General features: G+C 40.1%; 1 protein-coding gene across 1 annotated transcript in view; it reads left to right on the top strand.

Moving 5' to 3' along the window:
* The window catches only part of GFRAL (GDNF family receptor alpha like), an 82,146-nt gene that overhangs the window by 44,530 nt on the left and 16,221 nt on the right, over positions 1–21,395 (top strand). Inside the window, exons 5-8 of the mRNA XM_089694114.1 lie at positions 404–460; positions 4,563–4,893; positions 6,247–6,497; positions 14,661–14,744. Of these exons, the coding sequence (XP_089550240.1) occupies positions 404–460; positions 4,563–4,893; positions 6,247–6,497; positions 14,661–14,744 (723 nt within the window). The remainder of the gene's footprint in view (positions 1–403; positions 461–4,562; positions 4,894–6,246; positions 6,498–14,660; positions 14,745–21,395) is intronic.

Raw genomic sequence — 21,395 nt, 5'->3', positions numbered from 1 at the left:
GGAAGGGTTAGGAGGAGGTAAGGGAGCGGAGAATAGGGAGGTAAGAGAGAGGGGAGTGGGGATGTGACACAGGGGATATCCGGTCTATTAGAAGGCCTTCTGACACAGCTGCTAGATTCGCCAAGGAAATCGTTGGGTGTCGATATGCAAGCCATGTGCTCCAAATTTTTGGGAATTTGGCATTAGTGTTAGTAAGATTACTGACCAGTTGTTCCTTAATAGAAATGCCATCTAGGCAAAATTCAACTTTTGAGAAATGGGTAAATTGCTTCTTCCACGCTTTAGCAATTGTGAGCTTAGCAGCTAGCAGGAGAAAATGGACCAATTTAAATTAGTGTTTAGTAATGTCTGGAGGTTTGAAATGCAGGAGGACCATTTATCCTGTTACTTGTATTTTTTTCAGACTCCTCTCAAGTGACTATAAATTTGGAATGGGATACAAGTTCATTAAAAGATATTGGTAAAGTATTATTAAAATGTTTATGCTGCAAGGTTTACTGCAGTGAATGTACAGTATATCTTCATGCCAGTTTCTTATATTTATTACTTCTTTAATGGACTTTATCTAAAGTGAAATAAATTATAGTTTCGTTTTTTTAGTTCCAATGTACCACTGAATAGAGAATAGAGTAGAAATCTGTGCTGAGCTAAGAACATGCAGGCAGCATTTCTGGCAAGTTGCCCATTATTCTTTACAAACCAGTGTGCTTAAAGTCCCAACATTCCATTTTCTTGTGACTCAGGCACCTATGCCTCTTTATTGGTGCAAAGCATTGATGCTAGTAAACACAAACCAGTAGATTCTGGCATTAGTATCTTTTGTCACAGTTAGAGCTGTGCAAACAAGATTGACATTAGGGAGGGCTGGTTTTAGGGTTATAGGGAGGTTTAGTGCATGGTTTGTTGCTGAGATTACAGGAAGGGTTATTTTGTGGGCCCATTCACACATGCATGCATTTTAAAAAGTGTTAATGTATGTTGCCATTAAAGAGAACTATGACCAAAGCTTTTTTGGTCATATTTCTGTTCTGGGTCACAGTAGTACACTTATTTCTGTAATTCTGTGACCCAGATTAAGCCTACAGAGGGCCAAAGTCCACTGATGGCTGATGTCATAGAGTCAATGCAGGCTCTGCATGGATCCCAACAATAATATCAGGATTCAATCACATGAATGACCCACAACTGGCTCAGCCTCTCAGTATATTTCTGAAAGCCTCAGCCAGCCTCCCCCACCCCATCCATAGCCTAGTACACTGAGCGCTGAAGGGGCATAGCAGAGAGACTGTGACTGACAATCACTAAGAGCTGAGTGATCAGCAGCCATGTGATCACTCAGCTCTTGGTCTTAGAGCCAGCTCGGGTCAACTGCAGCCATATAAATAAGTATGTTTATTTTTTGCTATCCCACACTTCTCCTTTAAGTCATTTGAATTGGAAGCCTAGCGTACCAAATTACATTAAAAACGATACAGGCAGCATAGCTCAGAGCAGTGTACATTAATGCTTTGCCTTTCATTGATCTTCAAAGAAAGGGCATTGAGGGGTGTACTGGGATGCCATTCACGATAAATGGAAACACATCACACCAATGTGCCTAGCTCACTTTACCATTCCTAGCGGTAACACGTGCTGAACTGGCTGAATTTTAATCAGTGTAGTACCATCTTCAGTGTGTAGATTAGTGTTATAGGGAGGAATACTGTTACTGCAAGAACTGGTGTTAGGGATACAGCAAAGGTTATTGTGAGGTTTAGTATTAGAATTATAGCGAGGGTTAGTGTTCTAGGGAGAAGTAGTCTTAGGGTTATAGGGAGAGTTAGTTTAAAATTTATATGAAGGGTTAGTGTTGAGATTTTAGAGAAACATACAGTTTTTTTTCTAATACCTGATTGGGTATTCATCACAAAGTGAAACTTCATCACATTCCCTAAGGTCTGGGGAAAACTGCACTTGCAAAGTACACAGTCTCTCTGGGGAAAATGAGGGCAACTGCAATTGGAAAGTGCACAGTCTATTTGCCTTTCGTAAATCAACCCCTATGAATGCATAGTCAAGCCATTCAGCATATGTAATGCCCTTACTATCTTCAAGGAATTTGTCAATTATATTTTTTGTGAATTCCTTGGTTGGTTTGTTTTGGTTTACCTGGAAGACATTTTGGTCTATTCCTTTTCTTTTGATGAACATTGCAGCCATGTCTGTGCAGCTCTAACTCCTTGTAGTACTTTCCAAGTGCACATTTACCATTATTAAAATTCACTTTCTGGGGTGGATAATTTCTTATTATACAGTAGATCCTGCTAAAGTACAGCCCATCATCCACTGGGTCAAGCCTAAAGGCAAGCAGACATTTTTTGAATTTACAGACGTCTATTGGAAATTCATCAAATACTATACCTATCAATGCCCTTACTAAGAAGGAGGCTAACCCCACTCTATGGCCTGTAAAGGCCATTACTACCTTTCAAAGACTCAAGTCTGCTTTTGTCTCTTCAAAATCTCTACCTCGATTAACCAGTTGCACCCATGTGCTTACTTGTCTCTGAAGTTCTCTAGTGCAGAGATAAATTATGACATTGGGAACCTGGAGATTTTAAATGGGCATGGTGTATTTCAACCAAGAATGCATCAGGTCAACTAAATATTTTAACTCCTGGCAGGCTCCCTGGTCGTACTTTTTTGCCTGCTTTAATTTTACTATCACATGTCCTGGCACTAAGATTTCCAAAGCATATGCCCTTTTCCATAGCTTTCAACCTTGGTCTAAGAGGTCCTTTAGAGTCCTATAGTATTCTGCCTCCTGTCCAGGTTCCAGCCATTCTATCCCTTGAAGTTACAACTTCTTTATCTAAAGTGCAGTCCCATGCTTCGAACAATCTACCCATAAGAAAGTTAGTTGAGCCTCTCCACCTCAGGTTTAAGATTCTTTCAGAGCCTCATGGCACCAAGTTGGCTGGACATCAAGGTATTGTTAAGACTTTTCTCTAGTCTCCCACAACCTATGATGGTCTACCCACTGTAAAGATGTCTATTCTTATGTTAAATCATGGGCAACATGTGCCCATTCCAATCACTCTTGGTATAAATACTCCAGTCTGCTTCTTCCCTTGACTGTCCCTAAGAACCTCTGAACTCACCTGGCTATGGACTTCATTATAGACCTTCTTTACTCAGACAGGCACACCTGTCATCTGGGTAACCATGGATCACGTTAATAAAATTTTGTTCTTTTGTCTAAACTTTACTCTTTAAAGACAATAGCTATCTTGTTTTCTTGTTATAATATTCCACGGTGTGCCCAAAAATATTGAATTGGATAGCTACATTTTTGGAAAGTCTTCTGCATTCTTATTGGCACCAGCCTGTGTTTTTTGTCATCTTATCACCCCCAAACTAATAGGTAGATGGAGTGCACCAACCAGTTCTTTAAAGACCTATCTCCTTTGTTTTGTTTCAGACAGACAAGACAAACATTATGAATGGTCCTCCTTCCTACAGTAGACTGAGTTTGTGTATAATAACTGGCCCAATTCCTTCATTAGTAACTACTTTATATTGTGTTTTTGGCTCTCATCCCAAATTCTGCTCTTTCTTTAAAAATTCCTCAGATTTTCCTAATGCCAATAATACTGTTCAAACATTTTCCCAAATTTGGAGCAAGACTCAGGCTAGCCTCTCCTCCAGTTCCACCTCCTAGAAACACCTTGTGGATGTGGAAACACCTTCACTCCCATGCCCCTTATATTAGTCAGGGATCAAGTCTGGCTCTCCACTAAAAAAAAGTCCCTACTCAAAAACTTGCACCTAGGTTCATATTTCCTTACAGGGTTGTTTAACATATTAAGATGGTTTCTTTATATAGCAGCTTCCTACTTCCTTGAGAATTCCCAATGTTTTTCATATCTCCCTTCTGAGGCCTGTCTACTGGGATTCCATTACTTCCAGTGGAAGAGTTTTGGCCCTGAAAATTAATAGGTTTCCTGCCTTCCTCTGTCCATGCATACAGACTGGTGAGTGATTTCAATCGTTTTAATCCTCAGACAGGAGTAATGTTAAGAGCATATGTCAGGCTCATACTCTTACTCAGTTCCTTCCCTCTCAGGCCTAGCCTGCCTCTCCAATGACTACTTTCTTTGTAATTGCTAGAGGCAGCCACAGTCTGCTCTCAAGCTAGTGCTGCTACTAACTCCCCATTTTAGATTTGATTTGCTTAAGTAACGTGATCCTGGTCTTGATTCACTATAAGATTAAGAGAGCTGAAGTGAATCTGTGTTTACTTCAAAAATCATATCAGTGGAAAGAGGAATCTCTGCTTTTTAAATTCTCCTACAATTGATATAGTATGTTGAAGTAGTGAACAATAAGCTCACGTTAAAATATAATGAATCAAGCCCAGAATAACTACTCAGTGCTGAACTTTATCTCACTTTCCTTTACATTTTAGAAAATCAGCACCCTTAAGTCCTGATCTATATAACAAATATAAAAATTGGTATCTATGTGTCAGTGAATGTTTATGTTTTAACAAATGGTTCTAATAGTTTGACTTTTTATTTCAGAATATGAAGGTCCAATGTCTTGCTTAAAAGTTGCAGCACTTTGCATTGGGGACTCTGTATGCAATAAGCACTTGGCTGTACTTATGAAGTCTTGTCCTGTTAATGAAAATACATGTATTATAAAGGACTGTCATAAGACAATACGTTCATTCTATGAATCAATGCCTTTTAATGTTTCCCAAATGCTGGCTTTTTGTGATTGTGACCAATCTAATGAAGACTGTCAACATGCTGGAGATGTGCTCCACAGCAGATCATGCACATTCACCATGGATAAACCCATATCTTGTCTTAATGTGGTCAGTAGCTGTCTTGATAATGACCTATGCAGGTTAGTCAAATCAGAACCTCTAAATTAATTTGTGTAACAGCCTGTAATACCCCTTCATTACCAGGCCATTTTTCAGGTTTCAGAGCTATGATAGTTTGACTGACAATTACTCTGTCATGCAGTAATGTAGACAAATGAGTTTTTCTTTTAGACAGATAAAGATTTCTTTTGGTGGTACTTAATAACTGCCTAGTTTTTTTATTTTTCTACTATAAAAAGGCCAAACATTTTGAAAACAAAAAAGTTTCCCTTACTTTTTGTTAAAAAAAAAATAGTAGAATAGTACAAAAATCCCCAAATGACCCTTTATTTAAAAGTAGATACCTTAAGGTGATCTAATTTTTTGCCACAATTTTTTGGAAATGAAGAAACACGCCGGTACTGAGGGGGTTGCACATGGAGCTAGGTAAAGGTGCACTTGATACATGCAATGTACAGGTCATACACAGTGGAATAAGTCAGTGAAGGGATTAATGTACTGGTCACATACAGTAGGAGGATGGAGATGAAGGGATTTAATGTTCAGATGTGCATGATATGGGAGTTGAGGGATAATTTTAAAGGTCACCAGGGACTGTATTTACTAGTCACTGTATGTAGGAGAAGAAGAAGAAAAATTAAAAAAATTATTTGTGTCATAACAACAGAATGAATTAATGAGCAGCTGCAGGCGCAGATCCATTCATTCTGTCCTCATTGAGAAGTACTGATCTCTCTCCTTCTCCTGTAGTAAGGGGAAGGGGAGGGATCAGCACTGTAAATAACAAAATGTGATTGCTATGATGACTAATCACAACGTTCCGAGTTTGAAAAACTAGCTGGAGATCATGAAAGCACCTGGAACCCCTGGCTGCAGTTTTTTGTGGCAATAGTACTGTATTGTAACATTATTAGGTGGTGGGCCATTGTGGTGGTGGGTCATCTTGAATGACATTGGATTTGCATTGCTGGCAGACATGATTGGTACTGAATTTACAAGAAAATATTCAAATTGCTAATCTTCAACATAAACACAATGGGCGACACACCAATGATGTCTCTAAGATCCAGCTGGATTGATTGAACAGACAGCACATACTGCAGCCTTTCACTTGGAGCTGCCCCTCTGAAGAGTTTCATCCATAGTGGGTCAAAGAGCAACAGCAAACAGGCTTGGTTTCAGGTCAAACTAACTTTTGACCTAATTCAGAAGCTCATCCTTAACAAACACGAACGCAATATAATCTTGACATTAGGCATACAGAAGTATCATATCTAAGATTATAGGTGTAATATACATTAAAACAAATATTGGCCTCTATTATCAATTTATAAAATTGGCATGTCTTCATCTTCATAATCATATTTCTGCAGAGAAAGATATGAAGTCTATCAGTCAAAATGTTGGGAACACACCAGCAGGTGCCAAAATGAAAGGAGCTGTTTGCTAGGTTTAATCAGAGAGGATTTGACTTGCTCTGCTAGTGAAGAATGTCGAGCTGCATACATTGGAACTTTTGGAACAAAGCTGCAGACTCCATGCACTTGCGACATTGAACTTGGTTATGAGGAACGACATTTGTGTCACCTGTATTACCACATACTGAATGGCAGATCCTTCTTGAGTAAGTTAATTTATTACAGTTGTGAACTGTTAGAAATGTTCTGGGTTTCCACATCAATGACTTCTAGTTCTCTGATCCACATTTAAGTTTTAACCCTCACAGCACTTTAAGCTTGAAAGTCTTTTTTTAACAAATTAACCACTTGAGCTCCAGAAGGTTTTACCTACTTCATGACCAGGGCATTTTTTGCTATTCAGCATTGCGCTTCTTTAAGCTGAGTAATTGTGTGGTCATGCAATGCTGTGCCCAAATTAAATTTCTGTTCTTTTTTCACTCAAAAAGAGCATTCTTTTAGTGATATTTGATCACCACTGGGTTTTTAATTTTTTTATTATATAAACGAACAAAGGCTGAAAATTTTGAAAAAAACAGTATTTTTTACTTTCTGTTATAAAACATATCCAAATAAAAGTAAATAAATACATTTCTTCATGAAATCAAGCCAAAATGTTTTCTGTTACATATTTTTGGTACAAAAAATTCCCAACAAGAGTATATCATTTTGTTCATATGAAAGTTATAGAGTCTACAAACTATTGTGTGTGTATATATATATATATATATATATATATACAGTGCTCAGCATAAATGAGTACACCCCAACAGATTTGTCAGAAAACCTTTACTTTCAGAATCAACATTTTCTATGGGATATGATACTACAAAATACTCCCACAAATTCAGACCATCGATTGTAAACAAGATTTGTTAATTTGCACACACAAAAAAGTATTTTTTCTAACAAATGAATTCAAGACCATGCTGCAAAAATGAATACACCCTAATGAAAGTCTTAGAAGCAAAGCTACATTTTAGACAACAAGATTCTAATTAACAAGAATTTAACTACAGGTGAGACTAATTATTCATAAATAGGTGCCCAGTTGATTATAAAAGGGCATTTCTTAACAAAGAAAACCCCTTCCCATTTCAAGCTGTCAGCAATGGCACCACATGGAAGAGAAATGTCACAAGGCCTAAGAAAATAATTTCTTTACACAAGAAAGGGGAAGGCTACAAGAAAATCAGCAAAGCTTTACTTATCAGTCAGAATACTGTAGAAAAATTGATACAAAAATGTAACAAAGATGGAACTGCAACCATCTCACAGAGACGTCAAGGCCATCCACAGAAGTTAACACCTCGAGAGGAGCATCTTCTGATGAGAAGGGTTGAAAAAAAGCACCACGCACGTTCACTGCAGTTAGCTAAAGAAGTAGAAAGCCAAACTGGGGTGGTTGTTTCCCATGACATAATATGGTGTACACTGCAGAGGAATCGCATGCATGGTGTCATCCATGAAGGAAGCCTGTCCTAAAGCCCATGCACAACAAAGCCCACGTAGAATTTGCTACGGCCCATGCTGAAAAAGAAGACTACTGGGACTCTGTAGTCTGGAGTGATGAGACCAAGATAAATGTTTTTGGAACTGAAGGCTTCAAAATTGTATGTCGTCACAAAGGTGAGGAGCACAAAGAAAAATGCATGGTGCCTACAGTGAAACATGGTGGTGGCAGTGTCCTTCTGTGGGGCTGCGTGAGTGCTGCTGGTGTTGGGAGCTGCATTTCATTGATGGTATCATGAATTCAGAGATGTACTGCTCTATATTGGAAGAGAAGATGTTACCATCACTTCATGCCCTTGGTCGTCGTGCACTTTTCCAGCATCACAATCATCCAAAACACACATCTAAGGCCACTGTTGCATTTCTGAAGAAGAACAGGGCGAAAGTGATTCAGCGTCCAAGTATGTCTCCTGATCTGAACCCAATCGAACAACTATGGGGAATTCTGAAGAGACAAGTTGAGCATCACTCTCTATCCAGCATCCAGGCTCTAAAAGAGGTCGTTCTTGAAGAATGGAAAAAGATAGATGTTGCAATATAACTTGTTCATTCCATGCCTAGAAGACTTGGTGCTGTCCTTAAAAATTATGGAGATCATACAAAATACTAGATGTAGTAGTTTTTGTTGTGGGGTGTATTCATTTTTATTATTAACCTTACTTTTATGTAAACAAATGTTCTATAAAACTCAGTTTTGTCAAAATTTTGGAAAATGTTCTTGTGTTTGAGATATTGATTAAAAAAGATGGTTCAAGTATTCCCAAAATGCCCCCTTTTTGGAAAGTTAGATAGTCTGAGGTATTTAGTAAGTGGCACGGTGAGTTTTGTGCAGTTTTATTTTTGTATTTTGTGGGGTTTTTTTGTTTTTTTTTTATTTGTAGAGGTGTCCCACTTAGAGTGATTTAAGTAAATGAGTATCTGAATGCTAGTATATGATAAACCTTTTTAATCATGTTTGTCAGTAGTAGACCTTGAGTACAATGCCAGTGCCCCTTTTGCCTACTTTTTTTTACTTTGTAGTGCTCAAATTCACTTCCCACCATATGTCATCAATGTTAGGATAGGCAAATAATAAATGGCCTAATGATAAAAAAAAAACAAAAAACAAGCACCCAAAAACATATTTGTTTCTATTCAAGTGCACTTCTTGTTTTTTCTTTGTAAATCAATAAAGTGAAAAGCTAACATATTTGCAGTTTAAGAAGACAAACTTGCATTATGGTCACTTGAACCCACAAAATATGCTTTTATTACTGTGCCACAACAAAAGTCGCATAGCCACATTTAAGTCTTAAAACAATATTCTTTAAAACTGAAACACTTCCATTATATATGGTTTTCTGAATACAGAATGTAGACAGAAAACTAAAACTTCTGGGCCTACTTTAAAGAAGAGCTTCATTAAAATAGTCAGAGATACTAGCATTCACCTCTTTACTTCTTGGCCAGCACTTATATATTCCGCAACTCCCTTATATATTCTGCACTCCCTTCACCCCTCTTACACTCTGTGTGCAACTTTAAATTCAACTAGACACTCCTATTCTGCAATAAGCCAGACTGGATGTAATCTTGAAGCTTTATTACCAAAATAGGGTGGGTGAAGCTATAAGGAAAAAAACAGATGAGAAATCAATGTAAGAACATACAGAAAACACAAACAGTTAGGCTATAGATGGCAATAAATGATACTCACCAAGGATGCTGTCTTTAGGGGATGCAAGTTTTAGTCCAGCATGTGCTCTGATAGCTGGTTCATTCTCTCCTAGTAATGGGTTGAACACCCCTGTGTTCGGTTTGTGGTCAGTCCGAACCTAATAAATGTTCAACATCAAACTTTGAATGCAAGTCTATGGGACTCAAACTTGTATATTCATAAGTGCCCATTTTAAAGGCTTATATGCAAGATAGGGATATGGGGTACTGCCCTCAGGGACAAGAATCAGTGAAAAAAAATTAAAAACGTACCATTTTTAAAGGGGCAGTCATTTTTCCTTGGTTAAAGTAAAAAAACTTTAATGAAAAAATCCTTTACATATCATGCCTGGGGAGGTCCTGCAAAGTTGCACATCTGTACAATGTATATATATATATTTTAAATTACATTTTTACTTTTTAAAAAACAGCGTGAGTTCCCCATCAATCCTTACCAGGCCCTTTAGGTCTTGTAGGAAGTTTAGGAGGGACTCTTTTTTTTTAAGTGCATGGGGTTCCCTTAAAAGCCATACCAGGCCCTTTAGGCCTGGAAGAACTTTAAAGTGGAACCCCAACCCCCCAAAAATAGGGGGGGGGGAGTGGGGGTCCCCCCTAAATTCCTACCAGCCCTTGATCCAAGCACAGGCCTATCAGGACAGGAAAACAGGGGGCAAATGAACGCCCCTCCCTCCCTGTCCGGCCTACCAGGCTATGCGCCCTCATTGTCTCCATGTCAATGGGGACAAGGGCCTCTTCCCCACCACCCTGGCTCTGTGGTTATGTGGGTCTGTGGGCAGGCAAGCTCATTATCATCAGGGTGCCATTTTAAATAAGGGAGTACCCTGATGTTGCCCCTCCTTGTGAATGAGTAAGGGATACTTGTACCCCCTAATCATTTACTAAAGGGTTAAATTTAGTAAATTAAATTTAGTAAAAAATAGAGAGACCAATCTTTTGAAAAAATCTTGGAACAAAAAACAAAATAAAAGTTTTTGACAAATCCTTTATTTGAAAATAAAGCCAAAAAAATTGTTCAACCATTATAATCCATCGTCAGTCATGATGTCCAGCATAGTCATGACCATGCCGACTCGCCAAAATAAAAAAAACCTGATGCCTGCCGACCCGTCCGCATCCCCCAAGCATTCACCACAATCTGAAAATTGTCTGTCAGATGTAAACAATTGGGCGGAGCTAGCGGTGATGTCACCGTTAAGAAAAAAACTAATAAATGTCGCGCTCCCACATCTGTGTTAATTGGACAATAACTTTGTACCAACTTAAATTTAAATGTTATCAATTAATGCATAATTAATGTGAATCATTTAAAACAAAAAACTAAAAAATATTGCCACTCTCTAAAATAAACTAAATAATAATATCTCCTGCGTATTATTATTCAAACAGTGATCTCATAATAAATTATTTATGCTAAATATAAAAATTAATTCTAATCCAGTGCATATAATCAAACAGATTAATCTTCTACTGTATATTGTATACCATAAATACTCATAAAGTGCTAATTATGTCAAAAATACACAAAAAAACTCTGTGAATAAATATAAAGGTGGTAGTCCCAAAAAAATGTGATATTGTGCTCCAAAAAAATTATTTAGTGCTCCAAAGAAGTAAATGGTGAATTTCTGTGACTTCTTATTAAGATTTTTCTATGCGCTCACCTCCCTGTAAGCCTAGTAAAATAGGCTTACTACACTTTTTGTTCACAATGGGAACATGTGTGGTATCATCAATTGGATAATGAATTCAATCCCTCCAGATCTTCTCAGTAATCTCCTCCTTATATGTCAATATCCCTGTTGGGAACTCTCTCTCCTTCCAATACCGTTTTCGCCTCCTTCTCCCTTATCTTCGGTTATCCTCCATGGTATATTGTTATAAAAAAACAAAGAGGAATATAGTGCCTTATCCTTTTGTAAGTAATCTTTATTAGGTGCCAGGTAATACACTTACATTTAATAAAAGACAGTGTGGCGCTTGATAAAATCAAAAATCCACTGCTGTGTGCGCTGCACACAGTCTATACTCACCGTCCACCGAGTGCGTAGTGACGCGTAGGGACTGTGGTTGGGTACATTGCTTTGGCCAATCCCAATGCAATGTGAGAGTGCAGTGCATTGTGGGACATGGTGGGCATTCGACTCGAACATCCAGCCGATCATTATTCTCTCCCCGTTTCTATGATGGAGTCTGAGCTGCCAAGATGCATCTCTTTCCTTTCAGAATTATAGGAATTTTATTAACTCTTATCTAAACATTCTTTAGTTTCTGTAAAACACAATATTTATTACCGGTTCCATCTAGTGTTCAAATTTGATATTGCAGGCATAATATATTCCCCTGCTGAAGGCAGAACAAACCCTATTCTTTGTATCCACCCTTGCACCACTCTTACACTGCCCCTCACACACCCCTCTTACACTACTCATAACTGCATGCTCACCCTGCACCCCTCTTACATCTCTCACGTCTGCACCCCCATATCCCTCTTATACTGCTTGCCTTTGAACCCCTCCTACAGTGCTCATCTTTGTAGCCCCATTATCCTTCTTACACTGTTCACTTCTGCTCCCTTAACACCCCTCTTACAGTGTTTACCTCTGCACCCTCTTTAGATCTCTTTTACACTGAACTCCTGTTACACTGCTAATCTCTGCACCTATGCCCCCCACACACACACATGCCTCCTACACCCCTTTACACTGCTAACCTCTGCATCCTCTTACAGTTCTAACCTCTGCATCATCTTCCTTATTCTGCTCACCTCTTCATCCCCTGGGTTACTCTTATACTTCTTAACTCTGCACCACCTACATCCCTCTTAAACTGCTCAAGTCTGCACTCCCTCTTATATTGTTCACCACTGCACCTCCTGCATCTGATTTACCCTGTTCAGCTATGGTGCCCCCTGCATCCCACTTATACAACTCTTTTCTGAATCCCCGTGCACCCCTCTTACACTTTTCACCTTTGTACCCCTCCCACCCCTCTTACACTGCTCACCTCTGCATTCCCCTGCCTCCTTTTGCACTGCTTACCTCTGCACTCCTTCCCCCTCCCCCTCCCCCCACATCCCTCTTACACAGCTAGCTACTGCATACCCCCCAGTCCTTCTTACACTGCTCAACTTTGCAACACTTTGCCCTCCACACCACCTTACACTGCTCACTTTGTCTGTCACATTCTTCCTGTCTATAACAGCTAGCTCTTTAATAACAAGTGACAGTTATTGTCTGTACACTGCCTTTAGCTTCAAAGTCAATGGGCAGGGCAGTGGCCCATGGCTAATGGGTCCACAACTAGATTTGAATAATGACTTAGAGTTCAACAAATGGTCCTTTAGAGATGGGGAAGCACTAACTATTGTTCTAACCTACCACCTGTCTGCTTGATGCTTTGGCTGCACTGACTGCTGTGTGCATGCACCATCACCTTCTTTGTAGAGACTTGTCTCCCTTCCCACCCATTCTCAGCAGACAGAGGTGGCCTTCATGCATGGGCTGTAGATTTGTCATGCCTTGTTCAAACACCAAAATAATTTAAAAAAGGACAGGAACCCTTAAAGTTTAATAACAAGTATAATGTCTTATAATAGCAGCAACCTCAGGTGAAAAAACTCTGAATGAAGATGAACACATCCCAGAGTAAAGAATATTAACTTAAAATGTCACTTTATAAGAGAAATTATATGCATCACAACAAGACTCCTAAATAATATTTAATTCTTCCTAGGAGGGTGAACTTTAAATTTGCTCTATGTTGCTGAATATACCCCTGTGTGCTTTTTCTGTAGCACTAAGGTGGACTAAAAGCAATGAAATGCACCTTGGCAAATGGCTGACACCTTGAAATCCTCAGTATTTATATACACTATTGGGACGTCTGCCTTTACACACACATGATCTTCAATGGCATCCTAGTCTTAGTCCGTAGGGTTCAATATTGAGTTGCCCCACCCTTTGCAGCTATAACAGCTTCCAATCTTCTGGGAAGGCTGTTCACAAGGTTTAGGAGTGTGTCTATGAGAATGCTTGACCATTCTTCCAGAAGCGCATTTGTGAGGTCAGGCACTGATATCAGACGAGAAGGCCTGGCTCCCAGTATCTGCTGTAATTCATCCCAAAGGTGTTCTATCGGGTTAAGGTCAGGACTCTGTGCAAGACAGTTACATTCATCCACCCCAAACTCACTCATCCATGTCTTTATGGATATTTGCTTTGTGCGCTGGTGTGCAGTCATGTTGGAACAGGAAGGGGCCATCCCCAAACTGTTCCCACAAAGTTGGGAGAATGAAATTGTCTAAAATGTATTTAACTTCTAACGCCTTAAGACTTACCTTCACTGGAGCTAAGGGGCCAAGCCAGACCCCTGAAAAACAACCCCACATCATAATCCCCGCCACCAAACTTTATACTTCGCATAATGCAGTCAGGCAAGTACCTTTCTCCTGTCAACTGCCAAACCCAGACAAATCCATCAGATTTCCAGACAGAGAAGTGTGATTCATCACTTCACAGAACACATCTCCACAGCTCTAGAGTCCAGTGGAGGCGTGCGTTACAACAACTATATCCAAAACTTTGCATTGCCGTTGGTGATGTAAGGCTTGGATGCAGCTTCTTGTCAATGGAAACCCATTCCATGAAGCTCTTTACTCACACCTTTTTGGATGGCTAAATACACACACCTTTATGAATAGCTAATTTTTTGGATAACCAGAATGGCATTAATATAACAGAGGTAAATGCACAGCTTTAGGAATTTAGGGCTACCAGTTTATATGCCTGAGGTATTGAGTTCCTAATCAAGAATTATTGTGATAACTGCTGGCAACAAACCAATCTTGTTTTGCAACCCAACAGACCAGACTTTTGTGTAAGAAAACAAAATCTAAAAAAGTCAGTATATCAGGCTAATGTCTTTAGAGAACATTCTTTTTATCAGTGATAATGCCTGCTCAAAGGCAAAATAAAATGTTTATATGGAAGAATTAAGCTACCATGTATAACCCCATTTTACAATTGTATTATTTGCCGTTATTTTAATTTATATTATTTGGAATACATATTCAGAATATGAATGTTTTATGTTCTCTTCAATAGAAAGAATTAATGCAAGAAATATTCATGCATCATACAGTGACACACAAGATGAGCAGTTACCAAAATCAAACACCTATCAAAATGGTGAGTGAATTATGTGTGCTTAAAGATACTGTAGATGTACTGTAGGTTTAATGATTTTAAATTGTGTCCTTTTAGTTTATTGCAGGGGCATTGACTAAGCATTTATTTTTAAAGGGGTGAAGTCTTTGGAAACCATTACATCTGTTTAGTGTGGATACAGGTTGATTAATTAGACCAGAGCCTTTAAGAGGCCAATGTGGTAAAAAAATAATCAAATTAGTGTTTTGTGTGCAGCCACTCCTACGTATTTAGTGTTAAGGCACCTAGTCAACCATCCCGCCACTTTCTTTTATCTCAACATCACATGACATAACCGGTTTCCCTTCTAGAAGAATGTGACCAGAGAGAAAGTTGGAGGCTTTCCTGGAATTCCTGCTTGTCCAAGGAATTCTTGCATGTAATCGGTGTCGGGTACATTCACATATGTGAATGCATCCTAAAAGTTCTGTTGTTTGATCTGGTATTGGAATCAAAGTAAACAGTGCAGTGTCAGAGCAAGCAGTCAATGAAATGATCACTAGATAGAAGGTGTGACCACATGTCTGGTCAAATGGAGTAATCATCAATGGATATACAGGGGTATATTTATAAAAAAAAATATTGCATAGCAATCTACCCAGTGAAATGGCATGTACATTTTTTTCTGTGCAAACGGGGCAAATAAAGAATATTATTAGACTTTTTCCTCTGGAAGGTTTTACGTCCTTCAGGACAAGGGCATTTTTTGCTATTCAGCACTGTGCTGTTTTAACTGGTTATTGGTCATGCAACACCGTAACTAAATTAAATTTTTTGAATTTTTTCACACAAATAGAGCTTTCTTTTGGTGGTATTTTATCATCGCTGGGTTCTTATTTTTTTTTTTTTTATATAAATGAACAAAGACTGAAAATTAAAAAAAAACAAACTATATTTTCTAATATCGTTTATAAAGTATATCCAATAAAAATCAAATTTCTTCATAAATTTAGGCCAAAATGTATTCTGCTCAGGGGTGTATCTACCGCAAGGCAAACAAGGCGTTTGCCTAGGGCGGCAATTTTTAGGGGGGCGGCACCGCCCCCCGGAAGAAGGGAGCTTTTGGGCAGCGGCGGAAAGAGCCATGCAGGGCCGCAAGCAGAGGGGTCACACCGGTACCTTTGCAGTGGCCCGGACAGCAGGAGAATCGATGCGGGGGAGGGCAGTTGCAGAGCGATGCTCCTGTACCTCTCCCTCCAGCAGCTGATGAGCGGTAACCAGGGGACAGCCTGGAGCAGGGAGAGGAGAAATGTCGGAGAGGAATAAGCCCGGAGCAGGTGAGCTGTGCTGTGTTCTGTGGGATCTCCCTGCTTCCCTCCCTACACTGACAGATTGTATGGGACTACACACACACCCTCCTTCCTGCTGCCCGGAGATCAGCAGCCCTTGGAGGAGGTGTGTGTGTGCAGCCCCATACGATCTGAGAAATGAAGAGAGGGAAAAGAGACAGAGAGGGAAGAGAGAGAGAAGGAAGAGAGACAGAGGGAAGAGAGACAGAGAGGGAAGAGAGGCAGAGAGAGAGAGAGAGGGAAGAGAGGCAGAGAGGGAAGAGAGAGAAAAGGAAGAGAGACAGAGCGGGAAGAGCGAGCGAGAGAGAGAGGGAAGAGAGAGAGACCGCAAGGGAAGACAGGCAGAGAGGGAAGAGAGAGAGACACAGAGAGGGAAGAGAGACAGATAGTGAAGAGAGACAGAGAGGGAAGAGAGACAGAGAGGGAAGAGAGGCAGAGAGAGAGAGAGAGGGAAGAGAGGCAGAGAGGGAAGAGAGAGAAAAGGAAGAGAGACAGAGCGGGAAGAGCGAGCGAGAGAGAGAGGGAAGAGAGAGAGACCGCAAGGGAAGACAGGCAGAGAGGGAAGAGAGAGAGACACAGAGAGGGAAGAGAGACAGATAGTGAAGAGAGACAGAGAGGGAAGAGAGACAGAGAGGGAAGAGAGAAGAGAGAGAGGGGGGAGAGAGAAAGGGAAGAAAGACAGAGCGGGAAGAGAGAGAGGGAGAGAGACAGAGAGGGAAGAGAGACAGAGAGGGAAGAGAGAGAGAGGGACGAGAGAGACAGAGAGAGGGAATAGAGAGACAGACAGAGGGAAGAGAGAGATAGAGGGAAGAGAGACAGAGAGGGAAGGGAGAGAGGGAAGAGAGAGAGAGAGGGAAGAGGGAAGAGAGACAGAGAGGGAAGAGAGACAGAGAGGGAAGAGAGACAGAGAGGGAAGTTAGACAGAAGGAAGAGAGACAGAGAGGGAAGAGAGACAGAGAAGGAAGAGAGACAGAGAGGGAAGAGAGAGAGTGAAGAGAGACAGAGAGGGAAGAGAGACAGGGAGGGATGAGAGAGAGAGAGGGAAGAGAGACAGAGAGGGAAGCGAGACAAAGAGGGAAGAGAGACAGAGGGGGAAGAGAGAGAGAGGGAAGAGAGAGGGGGAATAGAGAGGGGGAGAGAGAGAAAGGGAAGATAGAAGAGAGAGAGAAGAGAGGGAAGAGTGAGAGGGAAGAGCTAGAGAGGGAGGGAAGAGGGAGGGAAGAGAGAGAGGGATGAGAGAGAAAGAGGGAGAAGAGAGAGCAGAGAGAGAGAGGAAGAAAGAAAGGGAAGAGAGAGAGAAGGAAGAGAGCGAGAGGGGGAAGAGAGAGAGAAAGAAGAGAGAGAGAGGGAAGAGAGAGAGAGAGAGGGACGAGAGAGAGACAGATGGGGAAGAGAGAGAGGGAAGAGACAGAGAGGGAAGAGAGAGGGGGGGAGAGAGTGAGAGGGAAGAGAGAGAGAGGGAAGAGAGAGAGAATCATATATACATACACGCACGCATCTTGCACTCTTATTGGGGGTGGTGCTAAATTTTTGTGTTGCCTAGGGCAGCACAAAATCTAAATACACCACTGATTCTGCTACATGTCTTTGATGAAAAAAATCCCAATGATTGTACATTAAGTGGTTTGTGCAAAAGTTGTAGTGTCTATCAACTATGGTATATTATGGAATTTACACAGCTATAGACACTATACTGGTAATGGCAGTGATCAGTGACTTATAGTGGGACTGTGATAGTTTGGCAGGCAATCTGATGCTAATAGACACTAGCTGGGAGGGACACTAACTGAGGTAACTTCTGACATTAATACAGTGATCAGTGATAATACTGTACACTGTACTAATGACACTGGCTGGAAAGAGGTTAACATCTAGGTGCAGTCAGGGGGTTATCTGTGTGCCTAACAAGTGTAATATGTGTAATGTGTGCTGCTTTTACTCATAGATCTTTTTGTTTTTCCTCCCTGCTTTTCAGGGAGAATAAACAATCAGACTGCTGTTCTGTTTACACAGAGTTCTGTGTAAACAGGACACAGCCGATGACAGATCACTACATTGGCCCTCTGCCAGTGTCATGTGATTGCTGTGATTGCTGTGACCAATCACAGCAGATCGCATGACAGTTGTAAACAATGTATGGCTTCCTTTCATGCTTACAACTTTGCTGCTAGCTGTGATTGGTCACAGTGATCACATGTACATCTGTAGCAGCCCATCTGTAGCATGTGATCACACAAAAACTACTAAAGGAATCAGTTTCATTCAGTAAAAATGCATGTTTATACCAATGTAATTTGTTGGCATAAGCAATCATAAAGTGTACAAAAAAAAATTCTGATTACTTGCCCAGAGTAGTACAATGTTACTATGGTAACATTGTATTACTCAGTTCACAGAAGTAGAAAAAACAATAGAAAAAAAAATTGTTATACATTTAAAAATGTTTTTTTTTTTTTACATACTGTCACCTCTCAGTGTCCCTGAACACTGCCACGCCGAGTCATGATGACGCTGTACTGCATTGGTGATAGTATGTGAAAAAAATTGTGAACATTTTATTTTCTATTTCTTCACATTCCACAAAATTATGACAAAAATAACGACTTCAAAAAACTCGCCATACCTATTAAGAAATACATCAGACTGTCTACCTTCCAAAAAGGGGTCATTTTAGAGGTATTTGTACTGTCCTGGCATTTTTGAGCCTCAATAAATGAGATCAGCTGTTAGTACATCAGTAGTTATCAATTTTTGATATATACCATAGTTTGTGGAGTCTATAACTTTCCTACCAACTACAGTTGTGACCAAAATTATTCAACCCCCACTGAAATTGAGTGTTTTGGCCAGTTTGACATTGCTTTTGATCATTCAGTCATCTTGCTTACATTTACATTAAAGAGGCACTTGTAGGTCAGACAAATATAACATAACAGTTATAATGAAATAACCACAAATGTCTTTTCTGTGCTCACAGCATTATCAGTTTTATTCAACCCCCAAGTGACATTCAATCTTAGTACTTAGTACAGCATCCTTTTACAGTTATAACAGCTTTTAAACGTGAAGCATAGCTTGACACAAGTGTCTTGCAGCGATCTACGGGTATCTTCGCCCATTCTTCATGGGCAAAGGCCTCCAGTTCAGTCACATTCTTAGGCTTGCGCACTGCAACTGCTTTCTTTAAGTCCCACCAGAGGTTCTCAATCGGATTTAAGTCTGGTGACTGCGATGGCCACTCCAAAATGTTCCAGCCTTTCCTCTGCAACCATGCTCTAGTGGACTTGGAGGTATGCTTGGGATCATTGTCCTGTTGAAAGGTCCAACGTCTCCCAAGCCTCAGGTGTGTGACGGACTGCATCACGTTTCCATCCAATATCTCCTGGTACTGAAGAGAATTCATGGTACCTTGCACACGCTGAAGCTTCCCTGTACCTGCAGAAGCAAAACAGCCCCAAAGCATGATTGACCCTCCACCATGCTTCACAGTAGGCAAGGTGTTCTTTTCATCATAGGCCTTGTTCTTCCTCCTCCAAACATAGCGTTGATCCATGGGCCCAAACAGTTCTAATTTTGTTTCATCAGTCCACAGAACACTATCCCACAACTTTTGTGGTTTGTCCACATGGCTTTTGGCATACTGCAGTCGACTCTTCTTATTCTTTGGAGACAGCAAGGGGGTACGCCTGGGAGTTCTGGCACGGAGGCCTTCATTACGCAGTGTGCGTCTTATTGTCTGGGCTGAAACTTCTGTACCCACATCTGACAAATCTTTTCTCAGTTCCTCAGCAGTCACACGGGGACTTCTCTCCACTCTACGCTTCAGGTAGCGCACAGCAGTCGAAGTCAGCATCTTCTTTCTGCCACGACCAGGTAGCGTTTCAACAGTGCCCTTTGCCTTGAATTTGCGAATGATGCTTCCTAAGGTGTCTCTTGGTATGTTTAACATCTTTGCAATCTTCTTATAGCCATTGCCCTTCCTGTGAAGAGAAATCACCTCTTCTCTTGTCTTCCTGGACCATTCTCTTGCCTTCACCATGTTTGTAACCACACCAGTAAATGTCTAGAAGGAGCTGAGTATCACAGTCATTTTAAAGCTGCCTAATTGGTGCTTATTATGCTTGATTGCTGCTCGGTGACATCCACAGGTGTTTTCAATACCTGATGGAAAGCACCTGTATGAACCTCTGTTCTTCAGAGTGGTAGTCTTTAAGGGGTTGAATAATTGTGGCAATGAAGAAACCACATAAGAACCATTTACTACTGTATTACATAAACAATTGATGTCATTTTAGTTGCATTTGGGTAGTTACAACGTCCTTGTAGGATTTGATTCTGAATACAATTCCAAATGTACACTATAGTCCCTAAACCCCTTTACAGCATTGGGGGTTGAATAATTTTGGTCACAACTGTAAATAATAAACACTGATTTGTGTTATTTTCACCAAAGACGTAGCAGAATACATTTTGGCCTACATTTGTATAGAAAGATTATTTATTTGCAAAATGTTATAACAGAAATAAAGAAAAACGCATTTTTTTTCAAACTTTTTGTCTTTTTTCATTTATAGCACAAAAATTAAAAAACCCAGTAGTGAATAAATACCTCAAAAAGAAATCTCTATTTGTGTGAAAAAAGTGCTAAAAATGTCATATGGGTACAGTGTTGCATGACTGCGCAATTGTCATTCAAAGTGCGACAAAGTGCCCGGTAGACAAGTGCTTAAAATGATTGAAAATTATTTTTAAAATTACAGTAACTCTTAAAAATGTAACTCAACCAAGGACCCTGCATTTACTATATCTGGTCTCCCACAGTACACAGAAAATGGAAATGCAATTATTTTAGTAAATATAACCTGCTAAATACCTTTTTTCATCAGCAGTATATAGTAGTTTTGTGACTTCTATCAGTGTTCAGCTTAGCACATGTTAAAGCTTGTAGGAGGAGTTTTCTTTCTGCTCTAGGAGGATGTGAAACCCCTGACCCTCTGTCTAGACAGTGCTGATTGGCCCTGTGCTGATCACATCCAGCCTCCCAAGAAAAAAAACCTCTCTAGCAATACACACCAAATTGAGCATGTGCATGTGACCACGGGTTCAGCCTGTATCAGTCTGGTCATTTCAACAAGAGGAGGGGCAGAAAAGAAAGGATCAAACATCCTTTTTACACAATGCAGAGGATTAACCTCTTAGGTTCCACAGTGAGTATAACAAGCATGCTTTACTGCATATACAGACTGATTTTATTGTTGTGGGTTTAGTAACACTTTAAAAATTTCTGCGGGATTTTAGTGATTGGGTTTGCAACTAGGTTAACAGTGATATCAGACTAAAAAGA

Source organism: Staurois parvus, unplaced genomic scaffold (genome assembly GCF_062004578.1).
Source record: "Staurois parvus isolate SC_StPar_1 unplaced genomic scaffold, SC_StPar_1.0 ptg000652l, whole genome shotgun sequence".
Taxonomy (NCBI): Eukaryota; Metazoa; Chordata; class Amphibia; order Anura; family Ranidae; genus Staurois; species Staurois parvus.
This window is presented reverse-complemented; position numbering and strand designations above follow the sequence as displayed.